This window comes from Passer domesticus, chromosome 2, assembly GCF_036417665.1.
Source record: "Passer domesticus isolate bPasDom1 chromosome 2, bPasDom1.hap1, whole genome shotgun sequence".
Lineage (NCBI taxonomy): Eukaryota > Metazoa > Chordata > Aves > Passeriformes > Passeridae > Passer > Passer domesticus.
In genome coordinates, this window is record NC_087475.1 from 69,811,274 (window position 1) to 69,832,509 (window position 21,236).

At 37.0% G+C, this 21,236-nt stretch overlaps 1 protein-coding gene across 2 annotated transcripts in view; it reads left to right on the forward strand.

Moving 5' to 3' along the window:
• Nucleotides 1–21,236, forward strand: part of UBL3 (ubiquitin like 3) — a 55,819-nt gene that overhangs the window by 27,774 nt on the left and 6,809 nt on the right. For both annotated transcript variants that reach the window (XM_064409097.1, XM_064409098.1), the window contains one exon: nucleotides 17,850–17,958. In XM_064409097.1, the coding sequence (XP_064265167.1) occupies nucleotides 17,850–17,958 (109 nt within the window). The remainder of the gene's footprint in view (nucleotides 1–17,849; nucleotides 17,959–21,236) is intronic.

Consider the following 21,236-nt stretch of genomic DNA (forward strand, 5'->3'; position numbering starts at 1 on the left):
CAGCTACACTTCCTTCCTTGATGAAACAAACAGTATAATAACAAGGAAGTATTATTTACCGTTGTATTTTCCTTTGGAAAGTTTGGAAGTACTTAACTGATGAGTGTGAACGTAGCTTGTGAGGCAGAGGAGGGTGAAATACTATTTTGATTTATGTCCCTATAGTAATTTAGCTTATTGCAAGTACCTTCCCTCTGTGCAAGTTCCCTCTGTTACCAAACCACAAAAGAATTTATTAGTTGGCAAGAAACATTTGAGTTTATGCTGCAATTTGCAGAGTTGTTAAGAAATGTGTTTTCTCTGTATGTATGTGCATGTGTTTTTTTGGTAATGATTATCACTATTTAAAGAAAGATCAAAGTTAATGTTTTTTCAAGCTTCCCAGTGTGCACCTTAGTGCACTTGTATTTGACTTGAACTTTATCTATACGTGGAAATATCATATTATGAGTTATGTTAACTATTAAACATTAACTGAGAAGATAATGGAGTCTGAAGAGTTGTGAATTGTTATTAACCCTGAAATTTAAACAAAGTGAGAAGTTCAAGTATATTAAAAAGTGCTGGTTTGCGAGTGAAAGGTTACTTTTTCTTGACTAAATACAATGTTTCAAATAGACCCAAATCAGGTGTGCCACCTGCTGAATTACTTCATTTTTGGACCTGTAAAACATGCTGAATTCCCCTTCTGAGGCAAGAAAAGGATGGGAAAATGCTCTAAGAGTTAATAACCATATAAATTGTCTTAATATAAAGGGTCAGATTCTAAGAAAACAGAGGATGTGCAAGGTAAGTATTGAGTGAAATTTACTAGTTTATTTTAATGATATTTTAATTTAGTAAGAATCATTGTGAAAATGATTGTCTTGATTTACATCATACAGGGCTGTTAATTTTCAAGACCCCAAACCAGTCATTGAAGGCAGGAAAACGTTCTTCAGTTATGGCACAGTGGAAATGAGACTCTCCATAACAGTTTTACTCCTTTCTCTGAGATATCCAGAATAGGTTTGTGATAAAATAAAGCTCCATCTGCAAGTTAATATTCTCTGGATAGAGTTAGTACTGAGAAGTAACTATGCTTAATAATTATGGAGCTGCTTGCTAGTACATGGAATTTACTGTTGTTTATTTGGCAGAGTTTTTAATGGGCAAAGTTAGACGTGCCTTTTGTAAAAATACTAATAATATTTGAGTTGCAAATAAATATCTCAGAAGTTTAAGAGAAGTTTAAACTTGTGACCTGACAGTCATCTAGAATGTAGGATTGAAATACTGCCTCAATTTTCTTTGTGAAAGCACAAATTATTAATATTGTATGTATTATTAATATTCTCACTATTAGTGAAACTAAATTCTATGGGTAGTTTATCTTAATTTTTCACAGTGACATTGCATGGGAGTTATTGTAATAAAACCATATTGACTCACGGTATGTGTAATGCTTAGAAAACTGGTGGGCTTTAGCAACACTAGTCACATTTTAATTACTTAATCTCTTCTCTTATGTACGTTCCTGTTTGTTCAGTGTTTTGAAGTTTCAGATCATATCCTGACGGAGACTTATTTTATAAAGACGTATTCTTGTTTCCATGCTTAGTGTGTTGAAGATTAGTTCTGTTTTGTTAATCTATTATACTTCCTAGTATACTACATATAAATGTGTGTAATGTAAGTAATATTACATTTATTAACGTAAGGATTTTAGTTTGTTATGGAGGAAGTCCATTTTCTTCACATTTAAAGAAAGGAAGATGGATTATGGATCACAGGTGTGATCTCATTTCCAGAGTGTGGATGGGTACAAGAGTGCAAGGTCTGTGCTGTATAACACAGCAATCATGCGACCTTTCCTATGTTGTTTTGAGATGACACCAAGGCTTTTGAGATTTGGCTGTTAGCAGGTAATCATGATAATGGTCTCTTCTTCGGAGAGCAAATAGCACCCTGATGACTTTACTGACGCACTTGGGGAGGAAGGTGAATATGATCAGCTGGTTCAGTACTTGCATAAAAAGCTAATTAAACTTCTGAATCCTACCTTTGAGGCATGTATTGGAAAGGTCCAAAATACCATGGGTTTTGAAGAGAGGAATTTTGCTTACAGTCGGTTACAATTCTCTTTGCTGCAGTTATTAAAATTTGAAATATGTTTTTGCCAGGATAGAATATAAACTTTGATATTTTATTAGAAGTTTCTAAACATTTGCCTCAGTGGTACTTTGGCCAAGCTTTTATGGAGGGCATATCTTATTAGGTGTATTCACCTGCTCTTTCTTGGAAAGGTTTGCAACTCAGGAGACTCAATTGATTATTGCCTTAGTTTTACTTATTTTTAATTGCTTGGTCATGAATATTTGTGGCCAGTTACTTTTCATGGCTTAGAGCCTCATAGGCTTCAGGTAGCTTTACAAAGTTTGTAGCTGGTGGCCATCAGTCTTGTCGCATGCTGTGTTCATCACCACTGTTCTTGATTTTTTCCTTTTGCTGCTGTTCTGTTTCTCTTGCTGATGATATTACTGTGTTCTTTACAGTCTAGAATTGAGTTGGGTTTGGGTTTTTACGGGTTTTTTGTTTGTAGTTATTGTCTGTTTGTGTTTTGCTTTGGATTTGTTTGTTTGGTTTTTTCCCAGGGAGACAGTTTCCAGGTTCTACAAGTTTTTGTAGCTGTCATCTTGTTCCACTTCTACATTTGTTCTTCCTCTCTGCACTGCCTTGTCTAGTTGCTTTACAGGGGTTTCAAGCTTTATTAAAAAATCTTGAATTAAAAAAAAAAGTTTTTTGAGCATCACTTACAGTACAGATTAAAACAGAACTGAAGTGTCCCACATGGTACTCATCTGTCAGATAGCTGACATACTAACAAATGTGTTCCTGAGATGACAAGATGGAATGTTTGTGTAATGTGGTGCTGTTTAGCTCCTAGACAGTAACCTGCAGTGTACGCTTATTCTGCTTCTCAGATCCTTTATTTGTTGTGTAAACACTGCATAGTGTTCATATAACACTTATTTGGAATGATCTGATGGGCTGTTTCTTGCAAGCCTTGCTTGTTGAAGTAATCAATGGAATAGTTATATGCCCAGGAGAATTCATTATGTTTGCTAAAAAGTAATTTCTGAATGAGGATGGGAGTGTGAAAAGCAGATGATGCCATAGCTGTGTCTGGCACAGTAAGGGACAGTATTACTTGTCGCAGGTTGATGCTGATTGACTCTCTGCTGAATAGTCGTCCAAGCCTTGCATGACTTGAGACAATGGTTTTCTTGATAGCTGTTTTGTATGACAAATACACTTTTCTTTCTAAATGCCAGATCTTCCTTTCAGCTTTGTATAATTATTTGTCTCCCAAATAGGGAAGAATGGAATAGTTCAGACCATGTGGACCTTCATTCTCTTCCTCTAGAGCAGCTGTATTTTTCTAGGCCTTCTTGTGTGTATGTGCTAGACCCTTTATAAGAAGTGGTTTTATCTACAATTCTACTACTGTGCTGTAATTTTGACTTGCAATTAGCTAGAAAATCATTTGCTGAAAACTTTTGAACCATTACACTGTTAGCATTTATATGTACAGAACTGACATTCGGCCAATATACAAGATATTTCCCTAAAAACATATTTATAATAATGAATGTTGTGTCTCCTGACAGAGAGGACTTGCTAAATTCTATTCTTATCCTCTTCTCTTCAAAAGCATGGTTCCATTAACTTTATTATGTCATGACAGGAAGTGCAAAACTATAGCATCTTTCTTCTCTCTAATCAAAAGATGCCTTTATATATATTTATACATACATATATCTACACACATACATATATATACACACATACATATATATACACATATACATATATACACACACATATACATATATGCATATATATACATACATATATATATATATATAATTATTTTTGTTAAATATTGGTCATTGTTGCTGACATGACGTCTGTCCACAACTCTTGAGTTGAATATGTTGAACCTCAATAAGGAAGACAACCTTCTGGCTTGTTTGTTTTTGTGAGAGGTTATTCTGTTTCTTGCAACATCAAAGTAATGCCTCAATTGAGATAAATACAAAAGTTTAGTAATTGTCCAGGGAATCATTCTTCTCTAACTGTAGCTAGTGATAACCAGTGGTGCCAGTGAGATTTTTCATAACATGGTCAGTTGATGCTATCACTCTAGACTGTCAGACCTTTTCCTTAATGAAAATAGAGGGTTAGAGGGTCTTTGAAACCCATTATAGCATTTGTGGAACTGTTAATAAAACACTCTTAATTTTAAATCAGCATCTGTCCTGTAGCCTGGAAGCAATATTACGTGTCAGGCATAACAAGTAGCTATCCTGAAAAACTTAACAGTGTGAGTACTCAAGAAACAAAAACAAGGAGTGAGAGTCAGGTCATCTCTGATTGGATCATCTCCAGGTCTCAGAGGGCTTGGACATGCAGAGGTGGTGAGTACTGTGTGCTAGCTGTATTGACCACATGCAAAAACATGAGGACAGACAAATTTAGAGTTTTGGAATATGACTTAAGTCTAAAATTATTTTATTCTAGCAAAAGTCACAACATATGAGAAGAAAAGCATGTTAAATTATGTATTCTGCTGTTGCCTATGTATATAGATTCAAACAAATTAGTTCAGGGAGGTAATACTAATTCCTTTTGACTTGAAAGGTAATACACATAGCTACATGGGGAGCTGTCAGTGACATACCTCTGTGGTTGTCCATACATAGTGTTTTGTAAACCATAATTAAGATGCAGGCTAGAACACATGTTGCCCCAGATTCACAGAAGCCAACCTTACTCACTGCTTTGACACAGAGCAGATGGCTTGTTATAATGTAGTTGTTGATGCAGTAAGAACTGAGAGCCGTGACTGGTGTTGCTTATAATCACTACTGATTAAAAGACTGCATTGCCTTCAAGAAGCCATCAGTGTTCTCTCTTCATAGAAAGGATTTAGTGAGATCCTAGACCGAGAGAATATTTATGCTTAGAAGATGCCTGAATATCAATTGGGTCTTAAGTTTGTGCTATTTGTATGAAGACAGATTTTTCTGAAGGGCTGGAATGAAACATTTTGTGTAATTTGATGCTTTTTCTGAAGACTCTGGGCATATAAGACTAATGAAGATAGAAGAAAGCTTTAAAAGTCTTTTCTTATAAGTGATTTTGTTTTCCATCTTCACAAAAATTTGTTTTTCTTTGAGGAAAACTCTTGTGTGGACAAAAAAGTTAAGGTACCTTGCCATGCAGACACACTGTGGTGGCAAGTACTTCACAAAGCCATGGGTAGTCATAAAGGGATACTGCATCAGAAACTAGATCATCCAAGGAAGTTGAGTGGTAAGTTAACAGCTGGTAAATTGTATGTTTCTGACTCTACAGAAGTCTTAACAATTCTGGAAAAGGAGGAGACCAAAATGAAAGGGCAGCTTTAACTCTTTCAGTCATTAATAGGTAGTCTGGATGTGCTACTGCTCTCCATGACGGAAACAGGATAAGAATTACTTGTAGACTGAGAGCTGGTTGGAACAACACAAGCACTTGACTGGCTTCAGAGGGGAATAAGCTGTGCCTTCTAGTGTTCAACAGTGAATGCAGAGCACAGTAAATAACTGCATGAGACCTTATTTGTGATGTCATTCCATTAATTCAGTCAGTTGACTTTAGCAAACTTAGCTTGGGGATGCATTAGTGCCATAATGTTTCAATAGAAGAAAAACATGTAAGCTTTCTATAAACATGGCTTAAACTTTTGTTGAACATTAAGGAAAACTCACTGAGGAAGGAAAAAAAAAAGGAAAGAAAGCGTGTTCATTATTCTAGTCTGAGAAGTACAGGGAGAGGTCAAAGTCAAGCTGTTTGCTCTTGAAGAGTTGTATTCTGAATAAATTGACATCAGCATCAAAATCCTTGATTTTTATCACGTAATTCAGTGTTTTCTCTGGGCTATTTTAAAAGGAAAACAATCAGGAAAGGTTGTGTTCTCATTCATGTCTGAGTTGCTTGGTTTTGCTAAAGTAAAGGAGCTCTCTGGTCATTGAAACATCCATTTTGATTAAAATATGAACTATATTTTGCATCAGAGACAAAAATATATAATGTCCTGTCTCTTGCCTTTAATTGTCACAGTTCAGTGATTTATACAGTGCTTTGGAATGGCTGACTGCCAGAGAAGCTAGGAATTGGTAGCTGTTAATAAAAATTTAATTTTATGGTATGCCCACCCAAGTGATCTGAAATATATCTCTAAGTGAAGGTGCAACTCTTTGCCTCTTTTATGCTTTAAAAGATTTTTAAGATTTTTTTTTCTATTTTGTTTTTGACACACATTCTCAAGGCCTGAAAAATTTCATACTTTGATGCTGACCAAGTTAAAGGATCTGTCAACAGAGTACCAATATGACTCTGAAGTGAGAAGCTGCAAATTTGACTTCCTGTTGTTGGTATTTCCATTGGGATCTAGATATTGAAAAATCCTAGGGAAGTGGTTTTTTTACTCACACACACACACACACATATATATATACATATATACCATATATATATTGATAGCTCAGAGTTATGTGAGGGGACTTCCATAGAACTGTGTCACTATCCTTATGAAGTGACTTTTTTCTCTAGGAATTTTTCAAGCTGAGTTTAGTTGAAATGGAAAATAGTATTTTTTAGCTATAATCTCCTACTTAGTCATAGTGTGATGTTTTCTGTACTGGACAGTATACTGCATTAAGTGGCATATAATGCAACAGTTATTGCAAGAGAAAAGAGAAGATAAAATTGGATTCAGAAGGTTGGGTTGTTTCCATGCTCTTTTATTATTTTTCTTCTGTTCCAAATCAGGCTATTTTTGTCCCTTTTTGGGGACCTGAAGAATAGCACATTTTAAATACAGGCTTTGTGTGGGAGATCAGTTTGTTTCTGGAGAAAAGTATAATCTCATGCTGTAATCTTCATGAGTAAGACCTCATTAATCTTTATGCTGTCATATGTAAGGAGTAGACCATTCATTTCCAGGACAGTCGGGTGATTTTTTTGTGGATTTGTATGTGGTTTTTTGTATGTGTTTTATGTTTGGGGATGTTTTCTTTTTAAATAAAAGCTTTTTTTCCCTTATTTAAATATTTCCCAAGAGATTTCTGAATTGGCCAGTTACTTGTGTCTTTTTATGTATATGTTCATGTACCTGAATATACACACTGAAATAATCCTTAGTTGGTATTCCTACTTCACGTGGTAGAAAGGAGAAGCAAAGGGAGGAGCATTTGGACTTCTGCAGCAAAGTCTAGCTCAAGAATGCAGAGAGCTCAATGCGTCTTTATTATGTTTAGATAATTTAATATGAAAAATTATATTTTAAAACTTCATTCTAAAAACAAACAAAGAACATTTTAAAAACCCCAGACTTTTCTCCTGAAAATTAGGATGTGGAACTAGAGGATATCCATGAATATGTGCTGCTTGCAATTATAATTATTTTGATTGCTCCAGTAAATAGCAAACTCCCTTGAAATGTCCAGTTTTTCATGTATTTTTGATGTTTTTATTGTGTTCACTTTTTTTCCCCCAAAAAAGCTTTAGTTTTGGTCAAATTGAAGCTGATGTTTATTTTCATCCAGGCTATAAATGGAAGACTACTTTGACTTTTCTCTATGGTATGACCTGTGTGGGTTATAAAATTGTGGTATCTCCCAGTCTAGGTAATCTTCTAGGTACATTATTAAATCAAATTGAACCCTACAAAGTTGGTTAAAAGTAAGAAAAAATAATGGATTGGGGATTATGAAGGGATAGAGAATATCTGTCTGCCACTTACACTTGGAAAAAGTAGCTATGTATGGAACTGGTTCAGTGGAATTAGATGTTCTCCTTTGTCAGCAGCAGTGGTAGTGTTGACTTTCAAACTGGAGGTGTTAGGCATTGCACAACATCAGTGTTCACAGACTGGGTGGTCCTGCATTGGTCTTTTAAAAGATGCCACTGAACTGTCCTAAATAATATTTTTAAATAATACGTAAATATTGTCTCTACAGAACACAATCGAACAATTATTGAGTTATATCAGAATTAAATCCAAATTTAAGTGACTAGAATTATCATTAATAATATTTGTGGGGTGGACTTCAAAGTTTCAAATATCAGCTTAATAGGAGAGGATGAAAACAAGGTGTTGGACTCATCCAGGGGCAGCTCTTGAGAAGAGATGGCAGAATGGTAACACAAATGGTACACGCTGATTTCACTTTTAAATTCTGGAGTCAAACACTGGGATGTGTGTCATTAAAAGATATTTTTAGGGAGACAGAGATTGAAAATATAGAAACAGACACCTTCTTCTCTCTCTCTCTCTCTCTCCTACTCACACTCTTTCCCACTTTAGAAAGAAACCCTGGGATGCTCTTCTCTGCTATTATTATATGTAAGTTCTGAGGAAGGCATACAAATGCCTGTGTTGGAGCTTCAGCACTAACTCCATGCACTAAAGGCCAGGGACCCCAGGATATGTTGCAGCAGGATGGCCGTTCCTGTTTTACAGGTCCCTCCTGAGCACAGGAGCTGTAAACCACCGTAGTTACCAAACCACCTCCCTGTGGCCCTGCTGACCAGAACTAACTGGTTCAGCCTGCCAGCATGAACTTCCCTTGTGGGCATTGGCATTGGATGCAATTTTACTGCTATTTCCACTCTTGTGTTTGGAATTGACTGGCTCAGTGTGGCATAGCAATGGCTAAAATGGTCTCTACCAAATTTTCACATTAATCTGAGTATATCAGTTTCTCTGTTTCATGTTTTAGTCTATTTATTCCTCAGTGAAAGTACACTTATTCCAACACTGAGTTGAAAGGATGAACTTTGAAAATAGCAAACTTGAATGGCTTACTTTTTGCATTTTTTACTACCTATTTATATTAAGTCTCACGCTCTTCTGACATGTGTTAAAGACAAGTTAAAGGTCTGTGTCTTGTAATTTGCACATTAGGATCATGATGGACTAAGACAATTACAACATGTGCAGGGTGAAACTGCCCTGACTATGGCTAATGAGTAATCAGAGTAGGTCTTTGAGTCTTCTCTGTCAGAGTGAATTCTCCTGGGAGGCAGCAGGAGACAGTTTATGACTAAAGTATGTGCTCGGGATACAGTGGCCAACATTCCACTTGACCTGAGAAGATCAGGTACTTGATCCAGGTAAAGTAGTGCCTCAGTTTTCTTTTACTGCAGTGAGACAAATTATTCTGTGTTAGAGTCTTACTTCATTAAATCATGAAAAAATCTTTTGCTAATAGAACCAGTATGTTGTAAGAAAAAGTTATTCTTCTGGTTTTGAAGTCTTGTTAAAGTTGATTTTCAGTGAAAATCCTTAGTTCTTAATTAGCTCAGCAGACACGTTAGTGTGTTGTGTTTACTTCATGCCTCCCCACAAAACCCCAAAAAACCAAACCAACCCAGAATTGTTCCAGGAATGCAAATAGTCAGGATAGTAAAGGAAACAGTATGTAAACTTGACTGAAATCCATTGTATTTTGCTGGTTATTTGTCACAGTGGTTGTATTAATTTATTTTGAAGAACAGTGTTTCCTAGATATTTCTTCTGAAAACATAACACTGGAACTCATTGGAGGACATTGTCATTGTTATGTTACATGAACTGAAGTGAGGAAATGGATGAAGTGTAACCAAGCACTAGGATTTTAAGTTCAAGAGTGTAGTGGTTTCCGTAGAAACAGCTGGTCCTATCATAGCTACTGAATTAAATGCCTGTAAGATTTTGCTTTTTTTCCCCTCTTTAAGTAAAATTTGTTTATGATCTTTTTTGGTTTTCTCTTTCTTTTCACTTCAAGTTTCTGAAATTTTCTAACTAAATTTTTAGCAGTGCAATGCTTCCTTAGTCATTCCTTGTTTGAGAAAGCAGTGGCACATAAAACCATATTTGTTTCACTCTGTAGTAATCTAAAGGTGAGTGTGTCATTGGAAGTGGTATGAAGTTCACCTTAGCCCTGAGTGGAGTGACGCAGGGTGCTGTCACATTCACCTGGTGTCGTGTTGGGATTGCCCTACTTTCACAAGTGGTGTGGCTTTGAACAAGTGATGCAGCTGGCAATGGATCTTCACAGCTTTGTTCATTCACGTGAACAATTTATATTTCTTTTCATTTTCTGTGTCAGTCTTCTTTTCATAATGCGAAGTAAATTTATTACAGGTACTGCATGGTGCTGTAGAGGTAGGGCAAAGCTAAATACGGAGTTCTGAGGGTTGCCAAGTGCAAATTTTAGGTGTTCAGTTAAGGAAGTGGGGTTAAGTTACCTGTATTTCCTATAAAGTGTCTGGTGAAAATAGGTGTCTAGAAGTGGGATTAATGAGAACTGTAGTTTAATTTATTTTACCAAGTGACTCTTGAAGAAGGGTTCAGAATGAAGGGTTTCTTTTCTCTCATTGAGAATGCTTGCACATTTGGGCTACAAATTTATACTTTTGCTCTCTTACTTTCTTACCTTGGGCACCTCAGCTAGTTTCTGGGCTGAGAAGGAGCTAATATTATTATTCTAGATGTGTCTCAAATTCCCAGAAAGTTCTGGAAGTCTTCAAAATGCTGCTTGGGGAGATGACTTTGTTTCAGTGACCATGAGCTGATACAGTTAAAATCAAATGGAAGAATAAACAAAGCAGGAGTATGTGTAAAGGCTTTGGGTTTCAAGGAGGCAGATGCTGATTAAACTAAATGTAGTGGGCTAGTAATAGGGAGTCTGCCTGAGGAATTTGCATGCTTGGGGTTTCTTCAGGTTGAAGAAATTAAGTTATAAAATATCTGTGTGCTAGTTGCGTGAAAAGATGTGAAGAGAGACTTTAAACTTGACAGATGAGTAACTGTCTCTGGAAGAATGCTGAGAAGGAGCAGAAAATAAATAATGGAATAAAATTCGTGATTTCTATTTATCCAAATTAGATCATGACAGATTCATCAGCCAATTTTCTCTGGAAGGAGAGCGTTTTCCACATGGGGGAAATGCAGAAGAGGTGTGATCTGCCTGAACTTCAGTGAGTAGTTGATGTTGCGTAGCAAAGGGATCAGCTGGGGAAGGCAGGGCTTGATTGAGTGTGTGACTTAGGAGGAGAAGATGGTAAAGTACAGTGCTCAGGATGTGTCAGGCTGCCAGTTATGCTTAGTGGAATTCCTTAAAGATAATTTTGGGACCATCTGTCTTTGTATTGTTTTCATTTATGCCTCTAGGACAAGGAAAATCAGTATGCTGATGAAATTTGTTGATGATGAATAGTATAGAAGATGATTGTGGTGTTGTGTGGAGATGGGATTATCTCAAAGACTGAATTAATAGGAACAGAATTAGTTGAATTACAATAAAAATATCCTGTACATTATGGGTGATTAAAAGCTGTATTTTGAAATGCAAGCTTGAAAGTTTATGTCATAGAAACAACTGGGCTAGAGAAGAGCATAGTGAGATTATTGCATTACAAATGTAAGACAGTTGTGATGTTTGCAATGGAAAATGGAGAGGCTTTTGCAGTCGGTTTAAGGAGGTTCTAGTGTAATTTCATAAATTCCTGAAATACTGTGTGTCATTCTAATTATGCATACTTAAGAAAGTTTAAACAAAACTAAAGATATGCATAGGGATTAAAGTGGATTGTGGAATTGTTCACTTTGGAAAGGACCTTGAGCAATTTTCTAGCCCAGCTCATCACTGAATTTAGACCAGATTGCTTGGGGCTTTGTTGATTGGACCTTGAAAATCCACAAGGCCAGACCTTCCAGAGCATGAACCTTCCAGGTCGTTCAGCATTCTGAATGACCACTGTTTTGAGATCCTCAGGGTGAAAATCTTTTACCTGATCACAGTTCAGTCTCTTGTTTTCTTTTATGATGATTATCTATTGATCTTCTGTCTTTGGTAATTTAGGCAAGGGAAGGCTGCTAATAGGTCCCCTCCAGGCCTACCAAGCCCAGTTACCTTAATGTCTGTTGATGTGCTTCAGCATTCTGAAGACAATGTTCCTACCAAGGGCCAGCCTTTTAATGAAGAAAACCTTTGCTTTTTCATTCTACCTAAGTGTGTCCTTGTCTGCAGATGCAGAAGAAAGCCATCAAAACCCTAGGGTTTTTTTGGCTAAAGCATGATGTGCATGTGACATCAGTGAGTGTAACTTATTCAAGAATAAATTTAAGCTGGGAATGAGAAGTAAACACTCAGTGAAACAGCTCAGGTTCTACAAAAGACTTCCAGGACATGTAAAAACTGAAGTTCTTCATTGTATTCAGGAGGATGAATTCCAGCAGTGATGTGGTGTCCAGAACCTGGAGGTCCCTGCTGACTTGGCTTGTGTGATGCTTAGAGAGTTACTTGGGATTGGTTCAACTTTGTATGTAAATCTGGTGGAATTCAGTCACTAAAGTGGGGATGGGAGGTTTCTCTTTAGCCTAGAGCCATTAGGAAACCTTAATGTGTCTTTAGAGAACCAACTTCTTACAATAATGAACTTGAACAAGAAGGTAAGTGTATTGGAGGTTGAGGAAAAAAATGTTTTGTGTATGTATTTCAATCTTAAAACAGCTAAAGAAAAGCAGTTGGTTTAACTTGGGGCTGCATTTTAATTGGAAGTTGGGGAGCAATCTTAAGCTGCTACTGGAGCATAAAATTGATAACCAACTAGCTTGTTTAACTGAATAGATGAGAAGTCAAACATTAAGAAATGAGATTTCCAATCTACACAATGTTTATTGATATTACAGTGACTTCCCATTTATTTAACATTAACTGTGAAATTAGAAGCACTGTGGTACTAAGATATTTTGTAGGTATGCCTTAAAGAATGAACAAACTTTGCAGATGCCTAGGAAAAAAAAAAAAAAAACCCACACAATTTACTCTCTGTCAGCATACATGTGACCCAAATTTCTCTTCCAAAAATTGTGGTCACAGTTATAATCTTCTCATAAATACAGTTTTATTTTTGGGTGGTTTTCTCTTTGGTGCGGGGGTTTGTTGTTGTTGTTTGGATAATATAATCTACACTGAAATTTTTTATTGTGTATGCAGTGCAACTGATGGGGTAGTTACTGGAGCTGTGATTATGAGATTGGGGTGGGGGGAGAGGGTGAGATTTGCATGCTTGAGATCACAAACAGAATGTGCTATTACATAAGTGTGCAGAGGGGATGTAGTCTGCAAATTGTATTTAATCCTTCTTCTGATACTCTGGCTGCCCTTGGCTGCTTTCAGCAGTAGTGTTGCAGTTGGTGCTACAAAGCAAAAGTGTGAGGATTTGATCCCTATCACTTTGTAGCAAAAGGCTGGAACTCCCTTTGGTACCCTGAAAAAAAGAAAAAACCCATAATCAGGACAGTTGTTGTAACGTTCCCAGCCAAAGAACGAACTTGTCAGGGCTATGAGAATTGCAAAAGTTTTTTGTGATCAAGACACTTGACAAGAATAGGTGGAGGGGCTTTAAGCATACAAGGAATACAGATACAACCTCCTTGGCAGCTTTTAATGTAGGAAATGGGATAGCTAAGATTGCTAAGAATCCTTTAGTAACTTGAAAAATAAAAACTTTATGCTTTTGTGTCAAAATTCCTCTACCTAACCACGACTTTTTTCTTCACTTTGAGTAATTGTGTTTACATGTATGCAGCTATCTTTTCTCATTCTTCTTTTAATTCTGAGGTTTCTGGAATTTTGCCAGAAATATTTTTTTCAGATCTCCTATAGTTTGTTTGCAAGATTAAGTAGTACAGCAGTTGCAAGTTGTTTCATTTACCAGTATTCTTGAGGGAAATGAGATTGGATTCTAAATTTAGAGGCAAGTTTTAGGATTATTTGCTTCAAACCCTTTGGGGTAGTATGATACGCAACTCAAGACTAAGATTCCTTCAAGCCAAGATTAAGAAACATAAATATATATATATAGAGAGAGAGAGAGTGAGAGAGACAGACAAACATGTAAACTAAATATGTCAGTGCATGCTGTACTGTAAATAAGAAAATATTCAAACCTTTCATTAGAACAGACATATCTTTGACTGTCTTAAAAATTCATTTTGGGCTTCTGGTGATATGTGATGATTTTTTAAAAAAATGAAAATATTTGTCCTATGTTTTATACATATTTTGTAATATACCTTGTAAAACTATTATCTCAATGTGCCTTTTATTTTTATAGTAACACTATAAGAAATGCTCTTCAGCATCAAGAACCTTATCCATCTTGGGGAAGTAGAGGGAAAGAAGGATCTAACATTTTTCACTCTTACCCCCCACCCCCGTCCCCCTCCTATTGCTTATATTGATTTTATGGTGTATATTAACTGCAGAGGTATGACTTAATGAAATTTTTCAAGAAGCCAAGTTAGTTTTGGTTATTTTTTAGAGATATTAATCTCTTTTCTATATTCACTTTAGTGTGCCTGGTGATCTCAAAACTCAGTAGTAGAGAATAAAAAGAAATGTGTCTTCTTAATGTTGTGGCAGAAGAAGAAGAATTACTTTACTTCTGTGTTAATGTAGTGCCATAATCATACTTCTAAGTGCTCAGCAGGGCTAATCTTCTGGGGTTTTTTAAAGTCATCTCCTTACAGGATCCAAACCTGATAGTTCTAGGGAGTGGATGGTTTGGTGTTCTGCCTACTGCCTAGGAAAGTGCTGTGGTCTTAAAACCAGGTAACTCCCATCACAGCTAAATTACACACAGATGAAGCAAAATAAATCCTTAGATAAATGATATAAATTCAGAGTTTAGGAACTAACTGCTTAGCCAGAGGGAGCAAGCTAAGAGGGGTGTCTCACAAGCCACTTAGAGTATAGGAAATGAATATGGGGAATTGGAGTGAGAGGCAAAAGAAGAGGCTGGTGAAGAAGCTAAGGTAGGCACTGGTGTTGAAAATTTTGGGTTGGTTTGTTTGTTCTCAACAGGTAGCCCATTTCAAGCATAAGTAACAGTTTCTGATGTGGTCTGAACTTCCTAAATTTTTGGCAGTATGCTGGTATTTTAAAAAGGTGCATTAATGCTTAAAAAATAATTTAAATTAATAAGTATAGAGAGAGTGGAATCAAAGGCAGAGCACCCCACTTCCAAAAGCTGGAGTGTGGTGAACTGATGAAAAGAACTTACTTTCTACATATGCATATGCATGCATATTTTTATGATGTCATCTGAATATGTACTTTGTAACTGACATGGTGCTGTTTTGCAAACTGTTAGTTAAACAGGAGAAATTAAAAAATATTAGAGAAACTGTGTGTCTGTGAGCCTTATATAAAGGACCTGGCTGAGAGGGAGGGAGGCAGCTCAGAGAGCTGTTGTTATTAAATTCATTATGAAACAACTGTCAGATCAATTTTGATGTTTCCTAATTCATTTAATGACAAAGGTAAGTGTAAAGATGTCTTGCTGCTAGAATTCTTTGATGACATGAAGTTTGAAAAGTGCTTGTAATGGAGAGAGGAAGAAGAACTTTGGGGGATTTCTTAGGTCCAGTGCCCAGACATGGGATAAATCTGAAACATCTTTGTGATACAGAATACTTCTTTACACTTAGCCCCCTTTCTCTCTGAGGGATGGAGTAATAGGAGTGGGATGAAATTTGTAGCCATGTGCTTTAGGGTGCTACAGCCAAAATAAAAGCTTGGAGGCTGAAAAATTGAAAGGGTCAAAATAGAGAAGGGTGCAAAATAACCGAGCAAACAGCATGGTGCAGTTGTGAAGAAGGCTCTTGGGACACAGTCACAGATGTAGACAAGAAGTTACTGGTGGTGTTCTACAAGCATCTGGTTAGACATCATGTAGTATGCTTCAGAAATTGTTGTTTGTTTGAGGAGGAAATAGAAAAAATTGTGCAGAGACAGGCTCCTAATGTATGAAAGGAGGAATAGGTGTCTCACTGGAGAAAGCTTGAAGAGGCTGTCTGGGGTAGTCCAGCTAAAGAAACTGTATATGTGAGTGATGTCTATACATGCACAGATACAGTCAGCAAAGGGGGGCGAAATACTGAAACTGAAAGATATAAGTAAAACAACACCTGAATGTAGTCCAAATTTTGAAGCTGTAGTTTCATCACAGTAGTCAGGTTTTTGGAGTAAACAAGAACAGTAGAATTTGATGTGCTTTTTTGGCTAAATGCTGGTGAAATTTGAAAATAATTCTTTAATCATTGTGGAAATTCCAAAGAAAACAGTATTGTGTACAGCCAAATGTATTCTGCATTTTATGAAAAATTGTCTTCGACTAAGCAGCATTCACTCAGTTTCTCTCTTTCAAGTTTTTTTGTCATTTCATGGTATGCAGTGATGCTCCTGGAGTGGCTGTGGTGCTTTCTCAGAGACAGCTACCATTTGCTTTCTTGGGCTAATGGGAGAACTTGTATTTTTCCAAAGGGTGTTAGTGGGAGGACAGGGAGGAGAACTTAGCCTTTTATGCTCACTCTTTTTATACTTGCTACACTTTGAAATAGACACTGAATTGCTTTTAGGAGGGGTCATTTCCTTCATTGACCTTGCAGTGTGCTGGATGGTAGAGATTGTAATTTGGATATCTCCATTAGGTGCTTAAAGATTGGTCCGATGAATCCAAGCCAAAGCATTCAGGAGGGAATAGATGATCTGTCTAAAGAGCTCCTGAGATAAGTGGAGAGTAGGCAGCTGAGGCAGGGCTCTTATGTTCAGAAGATGTGATGCACTGAGATCTTTTTCAAGAAGTCTAGCAAACTTGGACTTTGCTGTAAATTTTGCACTTGGTATTTGATGTAGAAAACAGTTTGCTAAATTCCAACAAAGAAAGCTTTGTTGCAACTTACCTAAAGTGAGAGCCACAGCTTGAGAGTGTGACTTGGAAAAAAGTATCCAAGCAGTTAGTCTGCTAAAGTCTCACTGAAACTTGATGAAATGTGGGCTTGTAGGTCAAAGTACAACAGCAGCTAGACTCCTGCTTGCCATGGGCATTGCTAAGTGCTAGCTACCCAAATGTATTTTGTGACCTTGCTAACAGTCGCTTGTGGAGCCAAAATTTAATCTCTTTTGCATCATAAATAATGTCATAGTGAGCTCTTTATATGTGTTATTTTAATGCTATATGGAAAATAAATTCTATTCAGTAGTTTGCAAATAGAAGAGAGGAAAATTATGGCTGAAGGTGCTGGTGGTTATATGGAGGAAATTAATGAAAGAAACATTATGGTGTGATGTTATTACTGTGTTGCATGTGGACCACGTTTCTTGTGGTGAAAGACAGTTGTGGGATAAAGTTTTGGATTCAGAAGACCGGCTGAGGGATTATTCAGGAAGGCAGCTTTGTGGCAGCTTGTGGGAGCAAGGAAGGATGCAGTCTGACTCTCGGGCATTTTGTAGGAGATGCACTGGCTGAGATCAGGAGAGACCATTCTAGGGCTTTTATTTAGGCTCATACAGTATTCAGGTGCAGATTTTGATATTTTAATTCTCTCTAAGTTAATTTTTCAGGATTATATTTTTCCTCTTCATTCAGGAGCTATATTGCTTATGTGTCATTGTTAGAGTATATTTCTACCTTATTGAGAGCTATTTTTTACTGGCACAATTGATTCAATCGCTAACAGAATCTTCTGGTGTTTATAATCAAAAATACCAGCTGTTAGAATTTAATCTTCCTAGATTATGGGTATGTGAACAACATTTTATTGACCTCTTTGACCCTCTTTTAACATATGTTAACATGTTGAACTGTTTTCTCAAATAATTTGGATCAGTCTTCCAAAAACAACGACAGTTTTTAATAACTGTAAAAAAGAAATAATTTGTCTCTGTAAACTTTCCTAATACTGATGTTTTGGGGTTTTTTACCAGATAAATTTGCGCCTCATCTTGGTAAGCGGGAAAACAAAAGAGTTCCTGTTTTCACCGAATGACTCTGCTGCAGATATTGCAAAACATGTGTATGACAACTGGCCAATGGGTGAGTAGCAGCGTGCCTTTGGCTTTGTAACTGGTGAGCAAGGAGGTTGCCTGTATATGCAGACTGAAGTGTCAGTAAACTGATCTCTTGCTCAACATTCAAATTAAGTATGTTTATTCACTATCTGGACAAAGATTTATGTAGAAATACAGGTGTCCTGCCTTCTTTTTCACAGTTCCTTCAGTTGGGCAGAATTTTAGATGTCAGGACTGTTTTCTACTTTATTTCTAAAATCTGCTTCCCCAAATTGAAGTACTTCTTTCCCCCTATCTTTAGACACATTTCTTTATCGATTGATTTAGAGGATCTAGTAAGTGTGAGGAAATGTTGGAGATATAAAACCTCTTATGTGAGAACAGCTAAAATAAAACATGGGAAGTCACAGGAATGCATTAGTGAAATTGAGTCTGAGGTACTTTTTCCTTACTGCTTAATCTTGGAAAGGATCTGTAATACTGATATTTTTCCAGGGAGAAAACAAATATAAAAGCTCATTTTAAGAGACATTAGAAGACTGGATGTTGTTTGTGTAAATATACTTGGTGTCATACAGGAATACTGGCTTTGGAAAATGGACTTGAGAACTTAAGATGTGTATTCACATATGTGAATAGTTCCCCAAAACAAAGTGCTTCTGTTCTCCCCGACTATGATTTCATGGGAAAATAGCCAAAACACAGACATAGCATTACATAGGATGAAAGAAAATGCTTCTTTTGGTGCAGGACTTCATTTGGGTTACTGTTTTGATGTTAAAAAGACTACTATTTAGACAAACTAAAACATTGCACTATCTGTTTCTCTGGTGCCTTTGTCAAAGACATATGGTGGATAATAGTTTATGCCAAAAAGTTAATAGTGATAATCAGTATTTTAAGGCTTAAACTGGTCTTTGAGGTCAGGAAAATGTTCAGTTTGCTGTTTGATTTGCTGGGTTGCAGTATTATGTATTTAGTAAAATATGTAATGAAGGAGGAGGTTTTAAGTCCTCTGAAGCATCAGTTACAGATGTAAAATGCTTTAAAAATAGGTTAACATAGCTTCTGTGCTGTACATATTTTAATGTACATATGTACATAATGTACAACATAGTTGTCATATCCAAATGTTCTTTGTGTACATTTATTTGAATTGGTAGAGGCAGAACTGGATTTTTTTTCTTACTCAAGTTTATGCTTGTGAACATGTGATGTCATGTTCACAGTCTTGTGAAGAGCTTGAAAGTTGCAGATTCTGAGTTTAGAGTTGGGATGAAACCCAGACCTTAAAGTCTCTTCTTTAGAAAACAGTAGAACCAGAACTGGAAATCTCAGTTCAAATACCTGCAGTCCTGAGGGAGTACTCTAAATTTTGATGAATATTTAATTACTTTTGCAAAGAAGAATAGTCTCAATTTAAAAGGAAAAAAAAAAAAGTCACTTCAGAATAGCATGTAGATTTTCACAAACATTAGCCCATTAGCTGTTTTCAGACTGAGAGTGCCACAGGACTGAGAAATCTTGATGAAAACTAAAGTTGCCTTGAAACAGGTGTTACAATTTTTTTTACCACCATTTTGACTTGTCATGATCTTGTGGGGAAAAAAGGAATGAGATAACCTCCGTCACATGCTGGCAGGATTAAGGCAAACGTCGCCCCACCTCTTTTGCCAATACAGTTGTTAATTAAGGATGCCTCGACTTGCAGTAGAAAATGCCAAATTTATTTTAATGTGTATCATCTAGACAGGCTACCTGTTCTCTTCTTCTCCTCCCCATTTTCTACTACATAATATTAACTTCTTTCTGGTACAGCAATTATCTGAACTTAAAAAAAAAGGTAGATTCAGTGGGTCCTTGGCTCATTTAGTCATCACTGGAAACTAAAATCTGAATTCATGTCAGAAAGAAATGTTTCAGACTTCCAGCCAAGAAGCAGAAATTAAAAGGATGGGTAACTTGGCAGCTTAACAGTGAGAAAATACCTGTGCCAAAAGCAAGTCTGTCTTCTTTTGATTGTGGTTTTACATCATTATGGCACTGTCAGCTGACTGAATTTCTCTTTACAGCCACAGTATAGTGGAGTTCAGACTGTATGGAGTAAAAAGAACCAAAACAAAACTATTATGGTAGCAGTGCGATAATTCAGATCCTTGATGTAGCCCACTTCACAGCACAGCGGAATGGGCATGTGCTTGAATTGCAAGACAATTGAATCAGACCCTAAGTGGAAATACTTGAAATTCAAATAGCTTTGGTTGCCTAATTTGATCTAATCTTATAAACCAGGCACATGGGAGCACCTGGGAGTGTTGCACATTTTACTGCTGGTACCAGCCTTGCTCCCACCACGGTCGGGCTGAGATGGCTCCTGCTGCCCAGTCTGCCTGCTTGCTTTTTGCACCAGATGCCTCTCTGTACACTCTGCAGCTGTGGCTTTTGTTTTAAATGCTTCCCCTTCTACCCTTTTCAGTTCTTCTCCTTTTGTGGTGCCAGTTGCTCTTGCCTGTATGTTAATTGTGTGTTCCCAGTGAACAGGTTGGTTTCTGTGGCTTGTCCTGATCCCATGCTGAATATTGATTTTGCTATATAAACACTACAAAAACAGAGAGGACATTTGTGAACAACTGTAGCCAGATATCTGGTCATCTAAGAAACAGAAGACACTGTATTCCCAGAGAGACCATTTAAATTCAGCATTTCAAGGCTTTATGATACTTGTTCTGAAAGCAAAGTGCATATTTATTTGTTCTTCACATTGTGACAGGGAATGGGAAAAGAGTAGGAAAAGACCATTTAAGCTTATCAATTATTTATGATAGCTTAAGCATTATAGGAAAATGCAAGCTTGCTTTTTTTGAACCACTGCTTGCCACATGAAAGCATTGAAACACATAAAAACACACATAAAAATGGATGGACCTTGGAGAAGCTCCTTAAAATGTATTGGTGGGTTTGTGCTCTGAGAGAGCCTGCGTTCGGGCTCTGTGGTGGTGGTTGGGGGCTGCTCAGGCCACTGCCCCCTCCAGACATGGAACTGGTTGGATCTGGCTGTCATCGAACGGCGCTGAGCCGCCTCCGGAGCTTTTTTTCAGTGCTGTGATCTCACAGTCCTGGTTCAAGTGACCCATCACATGCGCGCTCGCTCTGGGTGCCGCAGCTTCCCGTTGCTGGAGAACGGCTCCAGTTAGTCAATTAGCTGGTGGTGGGGAGTGTGGCTTGGGAAACTTCAGAATGGCTTGGATATCAAGATTCAGGAAGCAATTTGCATGTATGAAATATTTTCTTTAGGACTTGTGT